This window comes from Eublepharis macularius, chromosome 2, assembly GCF_028583425.1.
Source record: "Eublepharis macularius isolate TG4126 chromosome 2, MPM_Emac_v1.0, whole genome shotgun sequence".
In the NCBI taxonomy this organism is placed as follows: Eukaryota; Metazoa; Chordata; class Lepidosauria; order Squamata; family Eublepharidae; genus Eublepharis; species Eublepharis macularius.
In genome coordinates this window covers 31963128-31980700 of record NC_072791.1, presented here as the reverse complement: position 1 = coordinate 31980700, position 17573 = coordinate 31963128, and the positions used below count along the sequence as shown (strand labels likewise).

The window sequence follows — 17573 nt, the reverse complement described above, 5'->3', positions numbered from 1 at the left end:
TTGGATTAGATGATGGTTCAGAACAGCCCAAGAGACATCACCTTTGCAGGGAGCACCCATTTGGAAACAGCTGCCTCCATCGTAGGCACCTGCTTGACTTGGAACTTCCCAGTGTTCTGTGATTGGACTCAACCCTCAGAACGGCCGTTTCATGACTGATTCCTTTTCTCCATGGCAGCCCTTTCACAGTGGTGTCCATTATCTGTTCTCAAAATTTAGAGCTATCTATATACACCCTTCTGATTACTTCCAATTTTTTAAAGCTGAACTGATGAAATGCTGCTTTTTTCGTAAAGATAAAGGGGAGAGGCCATAGCTCAGTGGTAGAACATCTGCTTGACATGTAGAAAGCCCCAGGTTCAATCCCTGGCATCTCCTGTTTAAAAAAGGATTAAATAGTAGGTGATGTGAAAGTCCTCTGCCTGAATACACAATACTTGCTGTGATGGGCAGCTTCATGTGTTCAAAAAAACTGTGGCAAACACAGTTTTTTGCCCTCCTGAACAATTCCATGTTACCACATCCCTGTTCCTTTTATTTGAATGCCCTCCAAACTTCCCTGCGAGCCACCTCTGTGTTGCTCCCATTTTGCAGCCTTTAATGGTGGCCAAAATGAGACCCTAGAGGTATCCACCGCCTTTTGTCTCGTGGTGGGGCTACCCCGTTTTGCGCTTGTGCATAAATAGTTTTGCATATTCAGCTTGGGGGCTTATTTTCTCTCTGTTTTCTCTCACATTCTAACCATTGAATAGAAATAACTTTTTTTAATAATATCCATCACATCCAGAAAAAAACTAACTTTGGGACTTCCTTTTGTTGGTATTTCCATATCAATCATAACTAGAGATGGGCACAAACTGGGGAAAAAACGAACCACGCAGTTCGTGGCGCGTCGCATTTCATGAACTTTCACAAACCTGCCCTGGTTCACGAGTCGGTTCATTTGATTCATGAAAACATCACATCCGGGTCAGCAAATCGTCACTTCCGGGCCAGCAGAAGGCCAATTCCAGGTCGTCAGAAGTTTTGCAGGAAGTCCATCCCCTGTTGCCTAGGAAACTAATTGGCGCTAGGCTGTCTGCAGTGACGAACCAGCCTAAAGTTTGTGAAATGGGCTCTGACAAACCACCGGTTCGTAAACCAGGAAACAGCCCGGTTCGTTCCAAACTTTGGTTCGTATTTCAGTTCATGCCCATCTCTAATTACAGCCCATTTGACACAAGTGTCTCTGTGCATGCTGGGGAGCATCACTCTGGAAAAAAGCAGCAGAGCAGAATGGAGCTGCCTGGACTGCTCCTCTGGCTACATTAAAACATTCCAGTCTTGTCCTGCCTGGTGTTGCTCATCCTACGCCTGGTCGGCACACCTATTAACCTGTTTATCTGCCTGTTATGTTTTTATCCTGCCCTTTCCTGTCGGAGTTCAGTCTGGCACGCATGATTCTCCTGCCTTTCATTTTAGCCTTGCAACAACTCTGTGTGGTTCGTCAGGCTAGAAGAGAGTGTTAGGCCTAAGGTCGCCCAGTAAGTTTCATGGCCAAGTGGGCTTTGGAACTCAGGGTTCCCCATAGTCTGGCATTCTGACTACTGCCCCACACTGTCGGTCTAGCATGCTAGTGTGGTGTAATGGTTAGTCTGTCAGATGAGGATTTCTACCACAGAGACTTCTTGGATGACCTTGAGCTAGCCACACACTCTCAGCCAGTTTGGTGTAGTGGTTAAGAGTGCGGGACTCTAATCTGGAGAACCGGGTTTGATTCCCCACTCCTCCACTTGAAGCCAGCTGGGTGACCTTGGGTCAGTCACAGCTCTCTCAGGGCTCTCTTAGCCCCTCCCACCTCACAGGGTGTTTTGTTGTGGGGATAATAATGACATACTTTGTAGACCGCTCTGAGTGGGCATTAAGTTGTCCTGAAGGGAGGTATATAAATCAAATGTTATTATTTTTATTATTACTATAACCTACTCTACAGGATGTTTGTGAGGATACAGTGGAGGAGAGGAGAATGATGTAAGCCGCTTTGGGTCCCTGTTGAGGAGGAAGGTGAAGTATAAATAAAGTAAGGAAATAAACCCACCAATTTTGTATTGTGGCCTACTAAGTGCTGCATTTTATTTTTCGTGTACATCCCTGCATGCAGGGAAATGGGAAAAATCAGAAGTTTATTACGTTTTTGATTGGCTTCCTTTGGCTTAGAGGAAGGGGATGTTTCGCAGTTTGTGTAACCTTGACTTACATCTGACTACTAGCTGCAATTCTTTAGAGGTTTACTCCAATATGAGCCCATACATGTTGATGGTCATAGCCTGGAGAAACTCTTCACAGGATTGCATAAACTCAAAGCTTTTAGGTCTGTTCATGGTATGGTAAGGATTCAGAGGAGCTAATTTTTGTGTAGTACTGGGGACATCTGGAGTAAGGGCATTTTTTAAAGTGTTGTTTAGTAATCCTGTTTACTGCACCAAGTGAATACACTATAATATATAACACAATAATATATGATTTATATATCACCCTTCAGGACAACTTAATGCCCACTCAGAGCGGTTTACAAAGTATGTCATTATTATCCCCACAACAAAACACCCTGTGTGAGGTGGGTGGGGCTGAGAGAGCTCCAGAGAACCGTGACTCGCCCAAGGTCACCCAGCTGGCTTAAAGCAGAGGAGTGGGGAATCAAACCCAGCTCTCCAGATTAGAGTCCCGTGCTCCTAACCACTACACCAAACTGGCTCTCAGTTGAGTTTAATGCACCTATTTTTCCATAGATACTCACGATGCAACTGAGTTTAATGCACATCTTTTTCCATAGATACTCCAGATGGCTCCAGTTCTAGCCTAGAAACAGATGCGGATGTCAAAAAAGAGTTGCCACCAAGCACAGAAGCGAATCCAAGCCCAGCACCAAGTGACAGCAAATCACATGAGCTTTCCAATCTCCGACTGGAGAATCAGCTCCTGCGGAATGAAGTGCAGTCTTTAAACCAAGAAATGGCATTGCTAATTCAGCGATCCACAGAAACTCAAAAAGGTAAGGAAACTTCTGAAAATGTTGAGATGTCGTGGTGTTAACAACATAAAGTTAATGAACTGTTCCCAGTGAACCACAAACAGAGCAATGCTTGTGATGTAGGATTTTCCTGCCTTCCCCTACCACCTGTCCCTAAAATTCTGGAGAGGGAGGGCATTGGAGATCCTCACAAACAGCAAGGTGGGATTTCCATTAGAGGAGGAATTTGATGGAAATCAGCTCTTTGCTGATAGATCAAGATGGGTAGCTGTGTTAGTCTGTCTGTGGCAGTAGAAGAGAGCAAGAGTCCAGTAGCATCTATAAGACTAACAACATTTGTGGTAGGGTATGAGCTTTCATGAGTCACAGCTCTCTTCTGCAGATACAGCTGGAATATGAATCTATCTGTCCTTACATCTTGGAGAGTGGAGTGATTGCAGAAGCCAAATGACAACAGCCGGTGAATGACAGTAGCAAGCGTGTCCCCCTCTGCATACTCCACTCTTTCAATCATTGTTGTCATTCAGTTTCTGTAATCACTCCACTCTCCAAGATGTAAGGACAGATGGGTTCACTTTGAAGCTCTTTGCTGATGAAAGTAACCTCATGCTGGAAGTAAACTGCTGTTGGATATAACTCAGTCAAACATAGTGCTTAAGAATATAAGCTCAGGGAGGCAAAGTTTCCTGTTCAAGTCTCACCTCAGCCATGAACTCACTAAGTTGTCCTTGGGAGCCACTGTTTTCTTGCTCTCCTTTCTCTTGCATTACTGAGATGGTAACACTGGCGTGTTTTAACACAGCTGTTTTGTGTATTACTTATATCAGGTATGTCTTTGAATCACTTTGATTACCTGAAATGCACAGTAAAAATGCTAAGGGTTGATTATGTATTATACATAAGTGGGTGTTTTGTTTGTTTGATTAGTCAGATGTATTATTTGCATCTTTTTGAAACAAAAACACAAGATAGCTTTCAAATTACAGTCCTAAAATTCTCTGGCTCCTTGACTGCCATAGGCAGCATTTGCTTTTACTTTGCTAGAGCTCAAAAGAAATGTAGCCTCTAGTAGTGGATGCAGAATTCAGCGTTCTGAGAATCTCGGTTTTCATTTTGAAAAAAGGAATTGTTGTTTCCTTATGTATGTAAAGGCCATGTTTTAAGGTACCTGGGCAGTGGCTGTGGAAATGTCTTGTCTGAACAGGTTTTCTGTTGATTGGGGATGGGGCTTGCTGCCTTTGTCTCTCCCATGTCCAGAAGAACCAAATTGTTAGGGAATTTTTGGAGTGCTCTATTGTTTTCTATATGTGACCTTTTTGCTGTCTAAATTAACTAAAAAACTTATGAATAAAACTCTTCTCCCTGTGTGCTCATCACCGCCTCATTCCATCCTGTATTTTGGTTGTAATAACATGAAGGCCTTGCTGTGTACATTCAGTTTGCACTCTTGAGAGCAAATGAAGGCTACATATGTTTTCTTCCTGCCCTGTACTTCCGCAGCAGAGATAACGACAGAGTCTTTCTGATAGTTTATGTTATATGACCTGACAGGAAACATAAACTTGATCTGTCAATCTATCATGTTCCAAACATCATGAGACATTCACTTGATTTATATATTCTTGTAATAATCCTCTGTACTATAAGCAATTGTGGTTAACTTGCATCAAGCCTGTGTGATGGTATAAACGTAGGTGCCGCCTGTTTGTTGGCATGCACCCTACTGTAATAGCGCATGCGTCAGGCTTATTTGAGAACTTCTCATAATAAACCTTTTCTGCTTCTAAGATCACCAAGTTTAAAGCCTTGATTTATTAATCAGACAAGGAGAAAAGGGGGACCTCATAACGGGCAAACAGAGGTAATTGAAGTTCTCCCCAACATGAAGCAGCAAAAATTGTAGAATAAATTATGCAAAAAATAGAAAATATGCAAATGTTCCTGACTGTCATGCTATATAAAGGTCACAGAATTTATTTTTCCTTGGTGCAGAATTTGGGTTGCTTGGACATACATCCTTAGACCACAAAGATCTCTTTGTCTTTGACCTGTCTTACCTGTTTAATCCTGGTACATGTTGTGTTTCATAATTTTCTTTCCTGACCAAATCTTGCCATATTCTGCTCCTGTAATTGATTTTCATTGTAGTATTCTGGGCACAGAATTTAGGTGGGCCACCTCAGCATTCTAGATCCCTGATCTAGCCTTGACTGGGATAACTTCTTGTTTGTTCTTTAAACTTTTCCTGTGGTTTTTTTCCCCCTCTCTTGCTCTTGCGCAATTAATTCAGCTTGTGCAATTAATTCACTTTCAAGGCATATTGAAAGTGGGTTTTGCAAGCTCTCTTTGGTGGTAACACTGGCTGTGGTTGGTGCAATGATCAGAGTAAACTGTGAAAGAGAGGGGAGTTGAATGGGGAAGAGGAAGGGAAAGGGAGTCAGAAGGGAGTGCATTAAAAAGGGGCACATCTCCCCTCCACCCCGGCTGTCATTCCTAACTGTGATTAGGTAATTGGGAGCATTATTTCTGTGCAGGAATATTAAACTCCCCACTAAGCTTATTACTTGTTGTTGCCTTATTTCTAGTCCCTGAGAGAATCCATGCTGTGCGCGCGAGAAATGTTGACTGTAAATGTGCCAGAAATAAATATGCTTGTCAATCATGCTAACATTTGCTTGCTTGAATTATGCAGAACTGAACAATGCCCGAGCAAGGGTTGAAAAGTGGAATGTCGACAATTCCAAGAACGACAGGCTTGTTCGCGAACTTCAGGCTCAAGTGGATGATCTGACAGAAGCTGCCTCTGCCAAAGATTCCCAGCTGGCTGTCCTGAAAGTGAGGTTACAGGAAGCTGATCAGCTTTTGAATTCACGGACTGAAGCGCTGGAAGCCCTGAAGACAGAAAAATCTCGGTATGCAAAAGCCTCCTTGCCACTTTATTAATGAAGGATTCACGGTTGAGTATGCTTGCTGTTTCTAAAGCAGTGTCTCCGACCATTCACGAACCAAGTCCCATTAAGCACAGGAGCCACTGAACTACAAGCATGTCCTGGGCAGTCACAGGGCATCAGAGTCATTTGTGGCCACAAGTGACAGGAAGAGGGGGAGCCAGAGTTAGGATTTGGTTGGACTTAAGGCCTGGATCATAGGCAGCAGTACAGGAAAGGCAGCAGCCCAGAACAGCACTTGGGAGAGGCAAGAGATAAAAATCTCATAAGTAAATAACACGATAAGCACCAGGAGGCCAAGGGCCAGAGCCATGGAGAAATCCTGTTTTTTAAAAGCCTCCTACAAAAGCACAAAGTCTTTCATCTTCAAACATCTCATTTTCTTGCCCTTTTCTTTTACCTTTCCTTCTCGATAAAGGGAAAAGAAAAAAAGGTCCTAAATACAAAAACCGTCCTTGTTGAAGAACTAATTTAATTTTTTAAATGTTTCCAGTTTATGCTTTGAATGTTCAGACTGACATATACTTATTTTCCCTTGGAGATCTGCTTTCTCTTCACAGCTTTAGAAAAAAAGAATATGTGATTAGTGGATCAACAGTGCAACCTTAAGCAGAGTCACTTACGTTTTTTAATGGCATTAGAATTGCAGTGTTTGTGTCTATATTGATCTAGTTTTAGGGTAGCATTGGAATTGGATTCGAAGGTTCCGTTTCACATGCATCCTTCTTCCAAGGCAAAAGACCTTCTTTGGTTGCCAGGAGTGGGCCTCCTACGGAAACTCCTTGCACCAATGAGGGGCTGCTTGTGTTCCCGGAAGACTGCATTGTTAGTTGGAAGGCACCCTTGGAGCCAAACTCGATTGTTTAGGAATTTTTTTCCATCAAGAGGGAAAGCACTGTGAGAAAAGGAGCTAAATAATAACTGCATAGAATTAATCCTAATGTTTATGGCTTTTTTAAAAGTCCTGAGCATATAAAGCCACTGTATGCCGAGTCTGACTGTTAGTCGCGCCTAGAGCTGTCTGTTCTGACTGGCAGAAGCTCTCCAGGGTCTCAGGCGGAGAAAGATCTTGCTCAGCTCCTGCCCTCCTTTGGTGGGACATGGGTGGGGGTTGAGCCTGGGACCTTCGGCATGTGCTGTACGGGATCAGCTGCTGGTGCTATCCCTAAAGTGTGGGTTTATCCTGAAAGCAAGCGATGTCCCCTCCCTCCTGTGTCAGGCTTACTGATTCCAGGTCTGTGTGTCTGTCCAGAATAATACAGGATAACTGTGAAGGAAACAGCTTGCACAATCAAGCTCTTCAGACTCTTCAGGAGAGGTTGCACGATGCAGAGTCCGCCCTCAGACGGGAGCAAGACAGCTACAAACAGATGCAGGTTAGATCAGCAGAATTGCTGGCTTGCTTCACTGCTTGAGGGCATGCTCTTGTTCAGTGTGGAAGGGCACCTTCAAATACGGTTGTCCATTCTGTACTCTAATGACCCTTTCGGGAGGTGGGGAGGGTCTTCTGTATCCTTCAGCTTCAGTGGCTTCTCTTACACATCCCATCTGAGATTCAGAATATGTAAAGTAGGTTTGGGGAGATTGGGTTGACTTCCATTACTAAAGGAATAAGTGAGGTAAGCTAGAACTGAATTGCACAACAAAATAACTTGTGCAACAAGTTCAGTACATCTGCAACATTGTGTTTTCTTATCACCATCAGGGTACAGATCTCTGGCACATGAAGATTGCGTGTGCAGTGGTTTAGGACCCGATTTAAACAAGATTCTGAGCATGTGCACTGTTGCACAGATAGGATTTTTGTCCTGCTAGTACTATGTTTAACATGAAAGCTTTAGCTCAATGTACAAAGCTCTTCTAGAGTAATGTACCAGAATAGCAGGATGTACAGTGGACTAGTAAAGAAATTACATGCCCCTCTCGTTAGCCTCCAGTGTCTGGCTTCTGTCTTTACTACTGGAGAGCCAATTTGGTGTAGTGATTAAGAGTGGCAAGATTCTAATCTGGAGAGCCAGGTTTGATTCCCCACTCCTCCGCTTGAAGCCAGCTGGGTGACCCTGGGCTAGTCACAGCTCTCTGGAGCTCTCTCAGCCCCACCCACCTCACAGGGTGTTTTGTTGTGGGGATAATAATAACATACTTTGTAAACCACTCTGAGTGGGCGTTAAGTTGCCCTGAAGGGTGGAATATAAATCGAATGATGTTATTATATATTATTATTGACAATATTTAGAGCTTCTCTCCCTGCTAATTTGATGTTAAAAATGGTTTAAAACCCTGCTCCTCACAGAATGAGTTTGCAGCTCGCCTCAGCAAAATGGAAGTTGAACGTCAGAGCTTGGCGGAAGCCGTGACTGCAACTGAGAGAAAGAGCGTGGAAGAAAAGCGGAGAACTGATGAATTTCAGCAGCAGGTCAAAGTAGCCAAAGCCAGCCTGGAGTCCGCTAAACAAGAACTGGTTGACTACAAACAAAAAGCTACACGTATTCTCCAGGTTAAGCCATTTACTGTAACTCCATGTGGAATAATCTAGGCCTTATCAGATGTATGCCGGAGCACTCTCCCTTGTTAGCCATGGTAGCTCAGTAGAACCTCCATGTATGAAAGTAATATGCCTTAGTCCAGTATGCTAAAGAGAAACCACAGGGAAGAGCCATCACCTTTAAGCCCATGTTTGGGTTCATGATGATGTTCCCAGATTCAAAGAGCCTTTCTGCCTTGGTAGCATACGTAATCAAGCGTAGTCTGTTGGGACAATTATGCAGGAGCACTAACTGAATTATTCAAAAAGGCTTTTTACTCAGATAGGAGGGCTGTATTGTAGGGGATCTCAGATGCTTTGCTAATGAGATAAGAACTTTAGACTTCAGCACTGTGTTGCCTTACATATTATCTGTTGCTTTAAATATGTACTCCTGTGTACTACCTGTGCTTCATGTTGTCTAGTGTCTATGTTCTGTTTCAGCATTTCTTCAACTCTATATTGGATCCTTGCTAATGCGATTTCTTTGTAAACTTGTATTTATTTACCCTATGTCATTGTTTATGGAAATGTCCTTGACATTGTATGGAAATGTCCTTGATACTGATTGTACTAATCTCACACTGTAATCCGCCTTGAGTCTCAGTGAGAAAGGCGGACTATAAATGACATACATACATGCATACATATATACATAAATGGTCTTTATGTCTTAAATTGCAGTCTAAAGAAAAGTTGATCAACAGCTTGAAAGAAGGCTCCGGTATTGAAGGCTTGGACAGCCAAACAGTGAGCATCATGGAACTGGAGGAACTGAGGCACGAGCGAGACATGCAGAAGGAGGAAATGCAAAAGCTTCGGGGGCAGGTGCAGCAGCTGAGGACAGAGCTCCAGGTAAGGACAAATGAGCAAATAGTTCTCTGGACTAGTATCCAGCACAGATCCTGGTGTTTTTCCTCCCTCTCTTGTCCATACAGAAAGGTCCAGGGCTTTTTTTCTGGGAAAAGAGGTGGTGGAACTCAGTGGGTTGCCCTTGGAGAGAATGGTCACATGGCCGGTGGCCCCGCCGCCTGATCTCCAGATGGGAGTTTACATTGCCCTCCGCACCGCTGAGCGGCAATCTAAACTCCCCTCTGTCTGGAGATCAGGGGGTGGGGCCACCGGCCATGTGACCATTTTCAAGAGGTTCTGGAACTCGGTTCCACTGCGTTCCTACTGAAAAAAAGCCCTGTAAAGGTCGAACCAGTGTGGCGTAACAGAGAACTGGGACTTGGCAGACTCGGGTTCAGATCTTCTCCTGGCTGTGGACTAGTTGAACATTCTTAGCCTAGCCTGGAGGAAATTGGGGCACAAACGCAGTTGTAAAAGTGAGAGGTTTTCTGTGGAGTCCCACACTTTGTTGATTCAGTCAACGATCATAAAAACAGGAACAGGCGTGGAGTTTTTTGCTGGTGGGCAAGCTTTCCCTTTCCCCTGCTTTTGCTGCTGTAATGACACTGCTGTTGGGACTTGAGTAAAACTTGGTTGTTGCCCTCTCCCCAGCTCTTTAGACAAGATGGCTGCTTGGTTTTCTCTTTTATTTCAAACTGTTGGCACGTTTATCTAACGAAAAGGTTGCTTGGAGCTTTATTATATGTTTAAAGTTTCCTTTCTGGGTTGTTGTTTTTTTTTTACACTTTCCAGCCTGGCAGAGGAGTGGCTTCATGACTGCCATGAGGCCCAGCCAATTGCTGCTGTGCACAGTCCTGCTTTAAGGGGGGTAGGGGAGGCAACAGTTTAATGAATAACACCAGGATTGGGTGCGGAAAGACCTGCAAAGCAGGCGGCCTCTTTTTAAAGTAGGAAAGTAAGCCCCTCCCCTCCAACTCTTTGGAGGATATATTGTGTATGCAGAGGCAGTGAGTGTGCTTCCACAGCCGACTCAGCACTGAAAATGGAAATGCTGGTTGCCAGCAACTTACCAGCAGAGAAGTTTGAGGCATTGATAGTGAGAGGGGTAATGGCAGATATTCAGACGTTTTGGATTTTTTTAAAAGTAACACCTGATAGATGCACAGTCAGTGGCTTGGGTCCACCAAATCATTTCAATGGATGGACTCTTTTGCCTCCCGCTTCCTGCTGCTGCCTGGGAGCAGCATTTCAGGCAGCGATTCAGACTGCAGAAGGAGAGAGAAGGAAGCCCATCCATCCACAGAAACACTCCAGTGGATCCAAGTCAGTGTGGTGACACTTCTTTGTAATATCCAAAGGAGAATTTGTGTGCGGGTGAGTGCAGGTTATAGATGTATGTTCAGACTCTGTTTGTTCGGTGATTGTTCGGCCACAGGACCAATCTTATAACTTGGACTTGGGGCCCCAGATTATTTAATGAAATTGCTCAAATTAGTAATTATTTGCAGGATATGGAAGCACAGCAGATAAGTGAAGCGGAGTCCACCAGAGACCAGATTCAAGATTTGCAGGACCAAATCTCAACTCACAAAACAGCCAAGCAGGAAGTAGAAGCTGAACTAGAGAGGCAGAAACAGGTATGTCTATTGTTTTGCCATCCTTGCATTTATACAAGTGAAATTCAATTTTATACCCCCTGGTGTATATAATATTGTTTTAACTAAGCACTACAGGATGTGCTGTGGGTGCTGAGGAAAACATTCAGAGTGATCATTGGTTTTATAGAAAGTGGACTGTGGAACAGGTTGGGATTATAACTTTCAATAAACTGACTCTTGAAATGTAAGCATTTGAGCTGCACAAGAGAAAGTGGTCAGTAAATTCCTTAAGCTGAAAAAGACTCCAGCTTCCAATCCTAAATGCTGGAATCAAGCCCAAGGCATAGAAGGAAAACGGGTTGTATGGAAAGCATTAATGCGAACTGGAATCCAGCTGTGGCTCATTCTTGTGCTTTGGTGATTGATCAGCTCAGCTTCCTGCCTTCAAAGCCTGAAGGAGATGGTGGCAGACCCTTTTAGGTACAGAGGAAGCTGCCGTGTGCGCCGCATGTCCCTTCCCAAACAGTTCTGCATGCGCCACAGCTGCAGCCTGTGAGGAAGCTATTGTTTTGCATTTTGATACAGATTAGTGGTAAGGGACCGGGATCACGTCCTTTAAATATGAACATTACTAAATGATACTGTAACGGGTCTGCAGTGGGCCTGTGGGGCAATGTTATTTTTTGCACACACAATCCTGATGAAGGCCCTGAAAATCCCTTCTTACACAATATGTTCTCCAGCCCCCTTTGCAGGGTCCACCAATATGCACTCAGAAACCAACTGGTTTCCCACTAACTCATTTGGAATTTTAAAAAACCTTACAGTGAATGGCTATTGTGAGGCAAAGGTCTCATGAGAGGGAAAATGTTTAGTTTCCTTTCCCCTGTGGGAACCATTTATCTCGCAGGATTATCTGTTCCTTTCAGAGATTCCATATTAATTAGATGGCAGCAAAACCGCCCTCATGAAAAGGCAAGAGTTCCATATTTGTTCTTGAGAGCTGGTATAATGTTTGATATCTATAGTGAACCATGTGGTGGTGTCCTATTACTGTTATCCTCTTGACGGGTAGTCCGTTTGAAGCCTGTTCTTTGTGAGCCAAAAATGATGTTAAATCTAACTAACCCTGGTCCATTTTGACTCTTAATGTACATAACAGACTGTCCAGCGGGTTTCGTTGAATCTCCTCTTTTGCTAGCTGGCAATGATAGTTAACTGCTTGGGTTTGAAAATGATGGCAGCTCTGGCAACTAAATATTCCTACTCTAGTCAGTAAAAAGTGCTCACTGTGCCAGCCGCAAGGGTGGGCAGAACATGGTCCATTGGCACACACATCCCAGCCTCCAAGGCACCTGTCATTCTGAGAACCTTCAACTCAATTCCTTTGCAAATATATTTTTAGGTTCTCATGGATGGAAAGAATGGTTTGGATGGTTGTTGTGGGTTTTCCGGGCTGTATTGCCGTGGTCTTGGCATTGTAGTTCCTGACGTTTCACCAGCAGCTGTGGTTGGCATCTTCAGAGGTGTAGCACCAAAGATGCCAGCCACAGCTGCTGGTGAAACGTCAGGAACTACAATGCCAAGACCACGGCAATACAGCCCGGAAAACCCACAACAACCATCGTTCTCCGGCCGTGAAAGCCTTCGACAATACAGTGGTTTGGATATCTGATAAAAGCTCCCACAAAAGGATAAGACTCTAATGAGCAAGTAAAAATCCAGATGAATTATCTTTTTTTCATGATTTCTAGATCCCTCCCTCCAAGTATTCATTTGTGTTTTTCACCTTTGAATGTGATAATTTCAGAGCAAGACCACTGTAGAATAAAGCCATGATTATCCTCCCAGCTGTGAAAGTTGGGTATTAAGTCCTGTTAAATCCCACACTAGGGAAAATTCCAGTTAGCTCTGGCATTCCCATTCACGATCCGCGTTCTTAATTGGCCTCTGTGCCGGACAAGTTGCTCAGTCTTGGCCTGGCAGCCTGGTTTTAGTGCCATTTGGCACTTACATTTTCTTCTTCTGAAGGCAGCATTGATGATACCTAAGATTGGGCTGCAGGAAAACTAAGGTCACAAAAGACAAGTTTAAGGCTCCAATGTTAACTTTGTAAAGCGTTGTTCCATTGATTTATCCCAGTGCTATGATGTACTGTCCCAACTATAGAAATGCCCTGGAGAAAGTTACACTGTTTCCCTTAATATTGGAAAGTCAGGGAGATGTTCTGCATAGGCTGTGCTGCTCCTGGACAGCATAGTGAACAGGCCAGGGCCAGGCGAGGAAAAGTCCAACACACACAGAAGTGCCTCTCAGCCTTGGGGACCAGAAGTGCTGAAACGCCTCCCCGCTACCTCCTACTATTAAAGCTGTTGGGAAATTATTTGAAGCTGATTCCTGGGCTGTTTTAAAGGTCTCCTATTCACGTGATGTTGCCACTCTCCAAGAAGAGAGAGGTATTCCAAAAAGGCTTCTAATCAAGTGGGTGATTTATTCCTTTCCATGTTCATACCCTGAAGAGGATAGCAACAGTGCCAGAGCCTATAGATGTCTACCTTGCCATGCAGATCCCTGCACGCAGATCCACCTGAAAGGAATGTAGTGAAATAGCTGAGAGATCTTGGTGTGAAAACATGAGCATCCCCCCTTTAAAGAAACAAATGTCGTGGCTCCCCTTTGTCCAGTTTCTGAGATCAGCAGTGGATCTGAACATCCTGTTGCTTCAGTTACCCATGATTTCTCAAGCCACAGAAGTTCAGGTACCCCTTTGTGACTACAGACAAAGAAATGACCATCTGGTGTTAAAACTCAGTAGTAGCAATTGCCATGTGGTGTACTTAATCATGACCCTTCTCTTTTAATCACTGATAAATATATATTTTGTAGGAGCTCCGTTACACTGAAGAAGAGTTGTACCGGACAAAGAATACATTGCAAAGCCGAATATCAGACAGAGAAGAAGAAATTCAGAAGCTGAGAAACCAGGTAACGGTTTGCTGCAAGCAGGGCACGAGCTTGCGGAACAGATTGTTCCCATCTTTCTTTTCCTCCCCTTTTCCCTGAAAAAGCAGCTTAGGGAACCCTTGGGAGCTTAGGGAACACTTGTGGAAAGGGTGCCTTTGGATCCAGCTTATAGGCTGGGCTTGAAGAGGGCTGGCGAGGGAAGGGGGCTGTGGGGAGGAGCTGTCTCTCTGAGCTTGTTGTGCTGGCAGTTGGTAAAATATAATCCCTTATCTCTGCAGATAATTCTGTAACGCTTGAGGCATTCAGTCTGTGGGTTGGATGCCGCTAGATTTTTCAGTCAATCACACCCAGTTCCCCTCTTACTACAGCCCCCATCCCACACAAAACATGCAGATTCCATTATCCCTAGCATGTCTTTTTTGGTAGTCAGTGGGGATTCCTCCTTCCTTTTTCAACAGGAGGAAAGCTAGTTGCATCCAGCTTTATGGGATGGATTCTACTGCTATCCCGCCATTCCACTAAGCAACATTTCAGTTAGAGGAAAAGTCACTTAAGCTAGAGGAAGGCTTCTTAGACTGAAGGAAGGCACCTTGAAGGATGGTTGGATGCACCCGGGTTTGTCCAAAGTTCGTGAAGTACGCTCTAAGATGGCACAAACTTAGTTGCAAGCAAATCTACATATGTATTGCTATAGCAATCACTTTCAAGCCTACTTGTTCTGGGCTGTACAAATTTAAGTCATCTTGATTTATATCACTCCACCCTGTATAGAAGTCAAAGTATCTCTACTTTTTTTTTCCGTTCCAGCTGACAAACAAAACTCTGAGCAGCAGTAGTCAGTCTGAGCTGGAAAATCGGCTACATCAGCTGACAGAAACACTAATTCAGAAACAAACTATGTTGGAGAGTCTCAGCACAGAAAAGAACTCCTTGGTCTACCAGCTGGAGCGAATGGAACAACAGTTGAAGACTGTCCAAGGCACTTCCGCAAATGGTCCCTCCATTAATATGGCAGGAATTGACAGCAGTGAAGGTAAAGACAGAGAAAGGACAACAGCCAGCCCCCTTGCAGCCCTTTTATCAGAGTAAAGAAGGCTAGAAACATCTTACATAAAAATGAAATAAATATATATTATTTTAACTAAATGGCCTGAAGCCATAGGCTGCAATCCTGCCTAAAATTTTTACTGAGAGGAAGATTTATGACATTTATTGTCCACCTTTCTCACTGAGACTCAAGGCAGATTACATAGTGTGAGATTAGTACAGTCAGCATCAAGGACATTTCAGTAAACAATGGCATTGAGTAAATAAATGCTACAAAGACATAACATTAGCAAAAAAAACCAATACAGAGTTGAAACAGAGCATAAGCTGACATTAAACAACATAGAAGTATACAGTAGGATCATACTTAAAACAGCAGATAGTACATAGTGGTGAAGTCTATGGTCCCTATCTCTTTAGTGCAGCATTTCTTTGATACTGTCTCCATACAGTACAGCCCTTCTATCTGAGGGTCTCTTAAACAATTCAATTTTGCATTGTTTGCAGAAAGCCAGGTGAGTGGGGGCTCTCCTGACCTCAGGAAGGCCATTCCATTGGGCATAGCTGCGAATGAGTTCTAAAGACATAGAAATTGAGTAATATGAGAGATAAGATTGTGCCCTGTGGAACCCTGCAAAATAATTTGCATTCTGGAGACACCTGATCTCCAAAGGCAACCCTTTGAGTCTGGTCCATGAGAAACGATTTAAACCAGTCCAAGGCACATCCTTTGATGCCCACTTATGTCTCCAGATGCCTCAATAGGATGGCATAGGCTACTGTGTCAAAGGCTTCAAGTAGATCCAGGAGGAACAATAAAGAGGCATGACCTTTGTCTGTATTCAGATGTAGATCATCCACTAAAGCTACTAGAACTGTCTCTGTCCTATGACCTGGTCTGAATCCAGACTGAAAAGGGTCCAGAGCACTAGAGTTACCCAAGAAGATCTGGAGTTGGTCAGCTACTGCTCTCTCGATCACTTTGTCCAGAAAGGGCAGGTTCGAGACTGGGTGATAATTGGCCACATCATTTTTGTCTAGAGATAGTTTTTTAATTAGCAGATGGATAACCACCTGTTTGAGCAGCCAGGGGATGGTGTCCTCTAGTTAGTGATTGATTTACAATAGACCTCAGTGGTTCATTGATGTGGTCCTTACTTGATTGTAACAGCCAAGATGGGCAAGGATCCATTGGACAAGTAGTGCCTTTCAAAAATGTCAGGATCCTGTAAAGATCTCTCATTGTAACTGATTCAAAGCAGTCCATGTGAGAGCCAGATGGTGTATTAAGCATTTCTTCTATCTCATCTGTGTTGCAGCTTGTGTCCAGATCGGAGAGTATTCATGCTGTTTTATCTGCAAAAATCTTTGCAAAGGCCTCACAGCTAATTGTCTGTTCTTGAGACTCTAAAGGTTCAGATTTAGGGGTTAGAAGATGTCGAGATACCTTCAGCAATTGGGATGGTCGTGAACTAGCTGGTGCAATAGTTGCCAAGAAATAACGTTTCTTAGCCGCTTTCATTTCTGCTTCATAGGTCCTCCAATGGGTTCTGTAGCATGCTCTATCAGTTTCAGTGCAAGTTTTCCTCCAGCTTCTTTCTAGACATCTTCTAATCCTTTTTAGGCCACCCAGCTCTGTGGTAAACAACAGGGGCTGGCTTCTGTCACAAGAGCAATGGTGTCAATAGGTTCAAGGTGCTTCATGTTCCAAGCTCCTACAGCAGCCTCCATAGGACATTTGTCTGGAATTCTAAAATCCCCCAAGGCATTTTGGAATCTAGAAGGATCTTTGGAGTACAATATCCGTGTCTCCCAGCCTGCAGCCTGTAATGCCCCCTGACATACTGCTTCTGAGATACAGGGGACCCCCCAGGAGTAACGGGGGGAGGTTTTTAGAGGTTGTTTACCATGAGAAGGGGGAATCGGGGGAAATTGTTGCCTCCTCCTTCCTTTATGCATCTGGAAATGTTATAGAATAAGGAAGGGGGGGTTCAGTTTATCCCTCCTCTGTGTTGAATTTACATACATATTTCTGCAGGCCCATGTCTTGGGTTATGTGGATGATTCCTGTGCTAGATAGTCTTTGCCATGGAGAATGCTTTCTCTTTTGCCTAAACTTCAGTTTGTGCAAGATCACTGGACTTCAGTGGGCCCTTGTACAAATGGAAGTTTTAATGGAAGAGGAAGCATTAAACGTGGCAGAATCCAAGTTCATGTCATCTGCTGCCTGTGGCCAATGTGGTTCTGAATCCTGTCTGGACTTCCAGTTTTACAGAAACTTGACTAGTCAAATCAGAATTGTTATTGCATAGAGTTAATTATGCTGCACGCTGTGTACAGAACTGCAGCTGTATAATCTGATCTTCTGTAAAGATTGTAGGAAAGGAATTGTTGGTTGCAGAATGGAGATCAATGGGCTATTTATTTCTGCTGCTGTTCTAGTGACTTACATTGTTAGCATGCCCAAAGTGATTTTCTGGGGCCTCAAACTTTTCCTCTGCTTCTGAAACATTTACTTTTGGATGAAAGTGCAACTTCTTAGCTTTGATTACTTGTTTCTAGGTTTCTAATTTCTAATCATAGAAGATTTTAATAGCGGTCTTTGAGAAATCTTGAAAATTTCACTTTGA

The 17573-nt window shown here is 43.7% G+C and overlaps 1 protein-coding gene across 2 annotated transcripts in view; it reads left to right on the top strand.

The window, feature by feature from the left end:
• Positions 1–17573, top strand: part of GOLGA5 (golgin A5) — a 37154-nt gene that overhangs the window by 4730 nt on the left and 14851 nt on the right. For both annotated transcript variants that reach the window (XM_054972352.1, XM_054972353.1), the window contains exons 3-10: positions 2813–3031; positions 5703–5922; positions 7211–7334; positions 8252–8455; positions 9167–9337; positions 10843–10971; positions 13819–13917; positions 14704–14929. In XM_054972352.1, the coding sequence (XP_054828327.1) occupies positions 2813–3031; positions 5703–5922; positions 7211–7334; positions 8252–8455; positions 9167–9337; positions 10843–10971; positions 13819–13917; positions 14704–14929 (1392 nt within the window). The remainder of the gene's footprint in view (positions 1–2812; positions 3032–5702; positions 5923–7210; positions 7335–8251; positions 8456–9166; positions 9338–10842; positions 10972–13818; positions 13918–14703; positions 14930–17573) is intronic.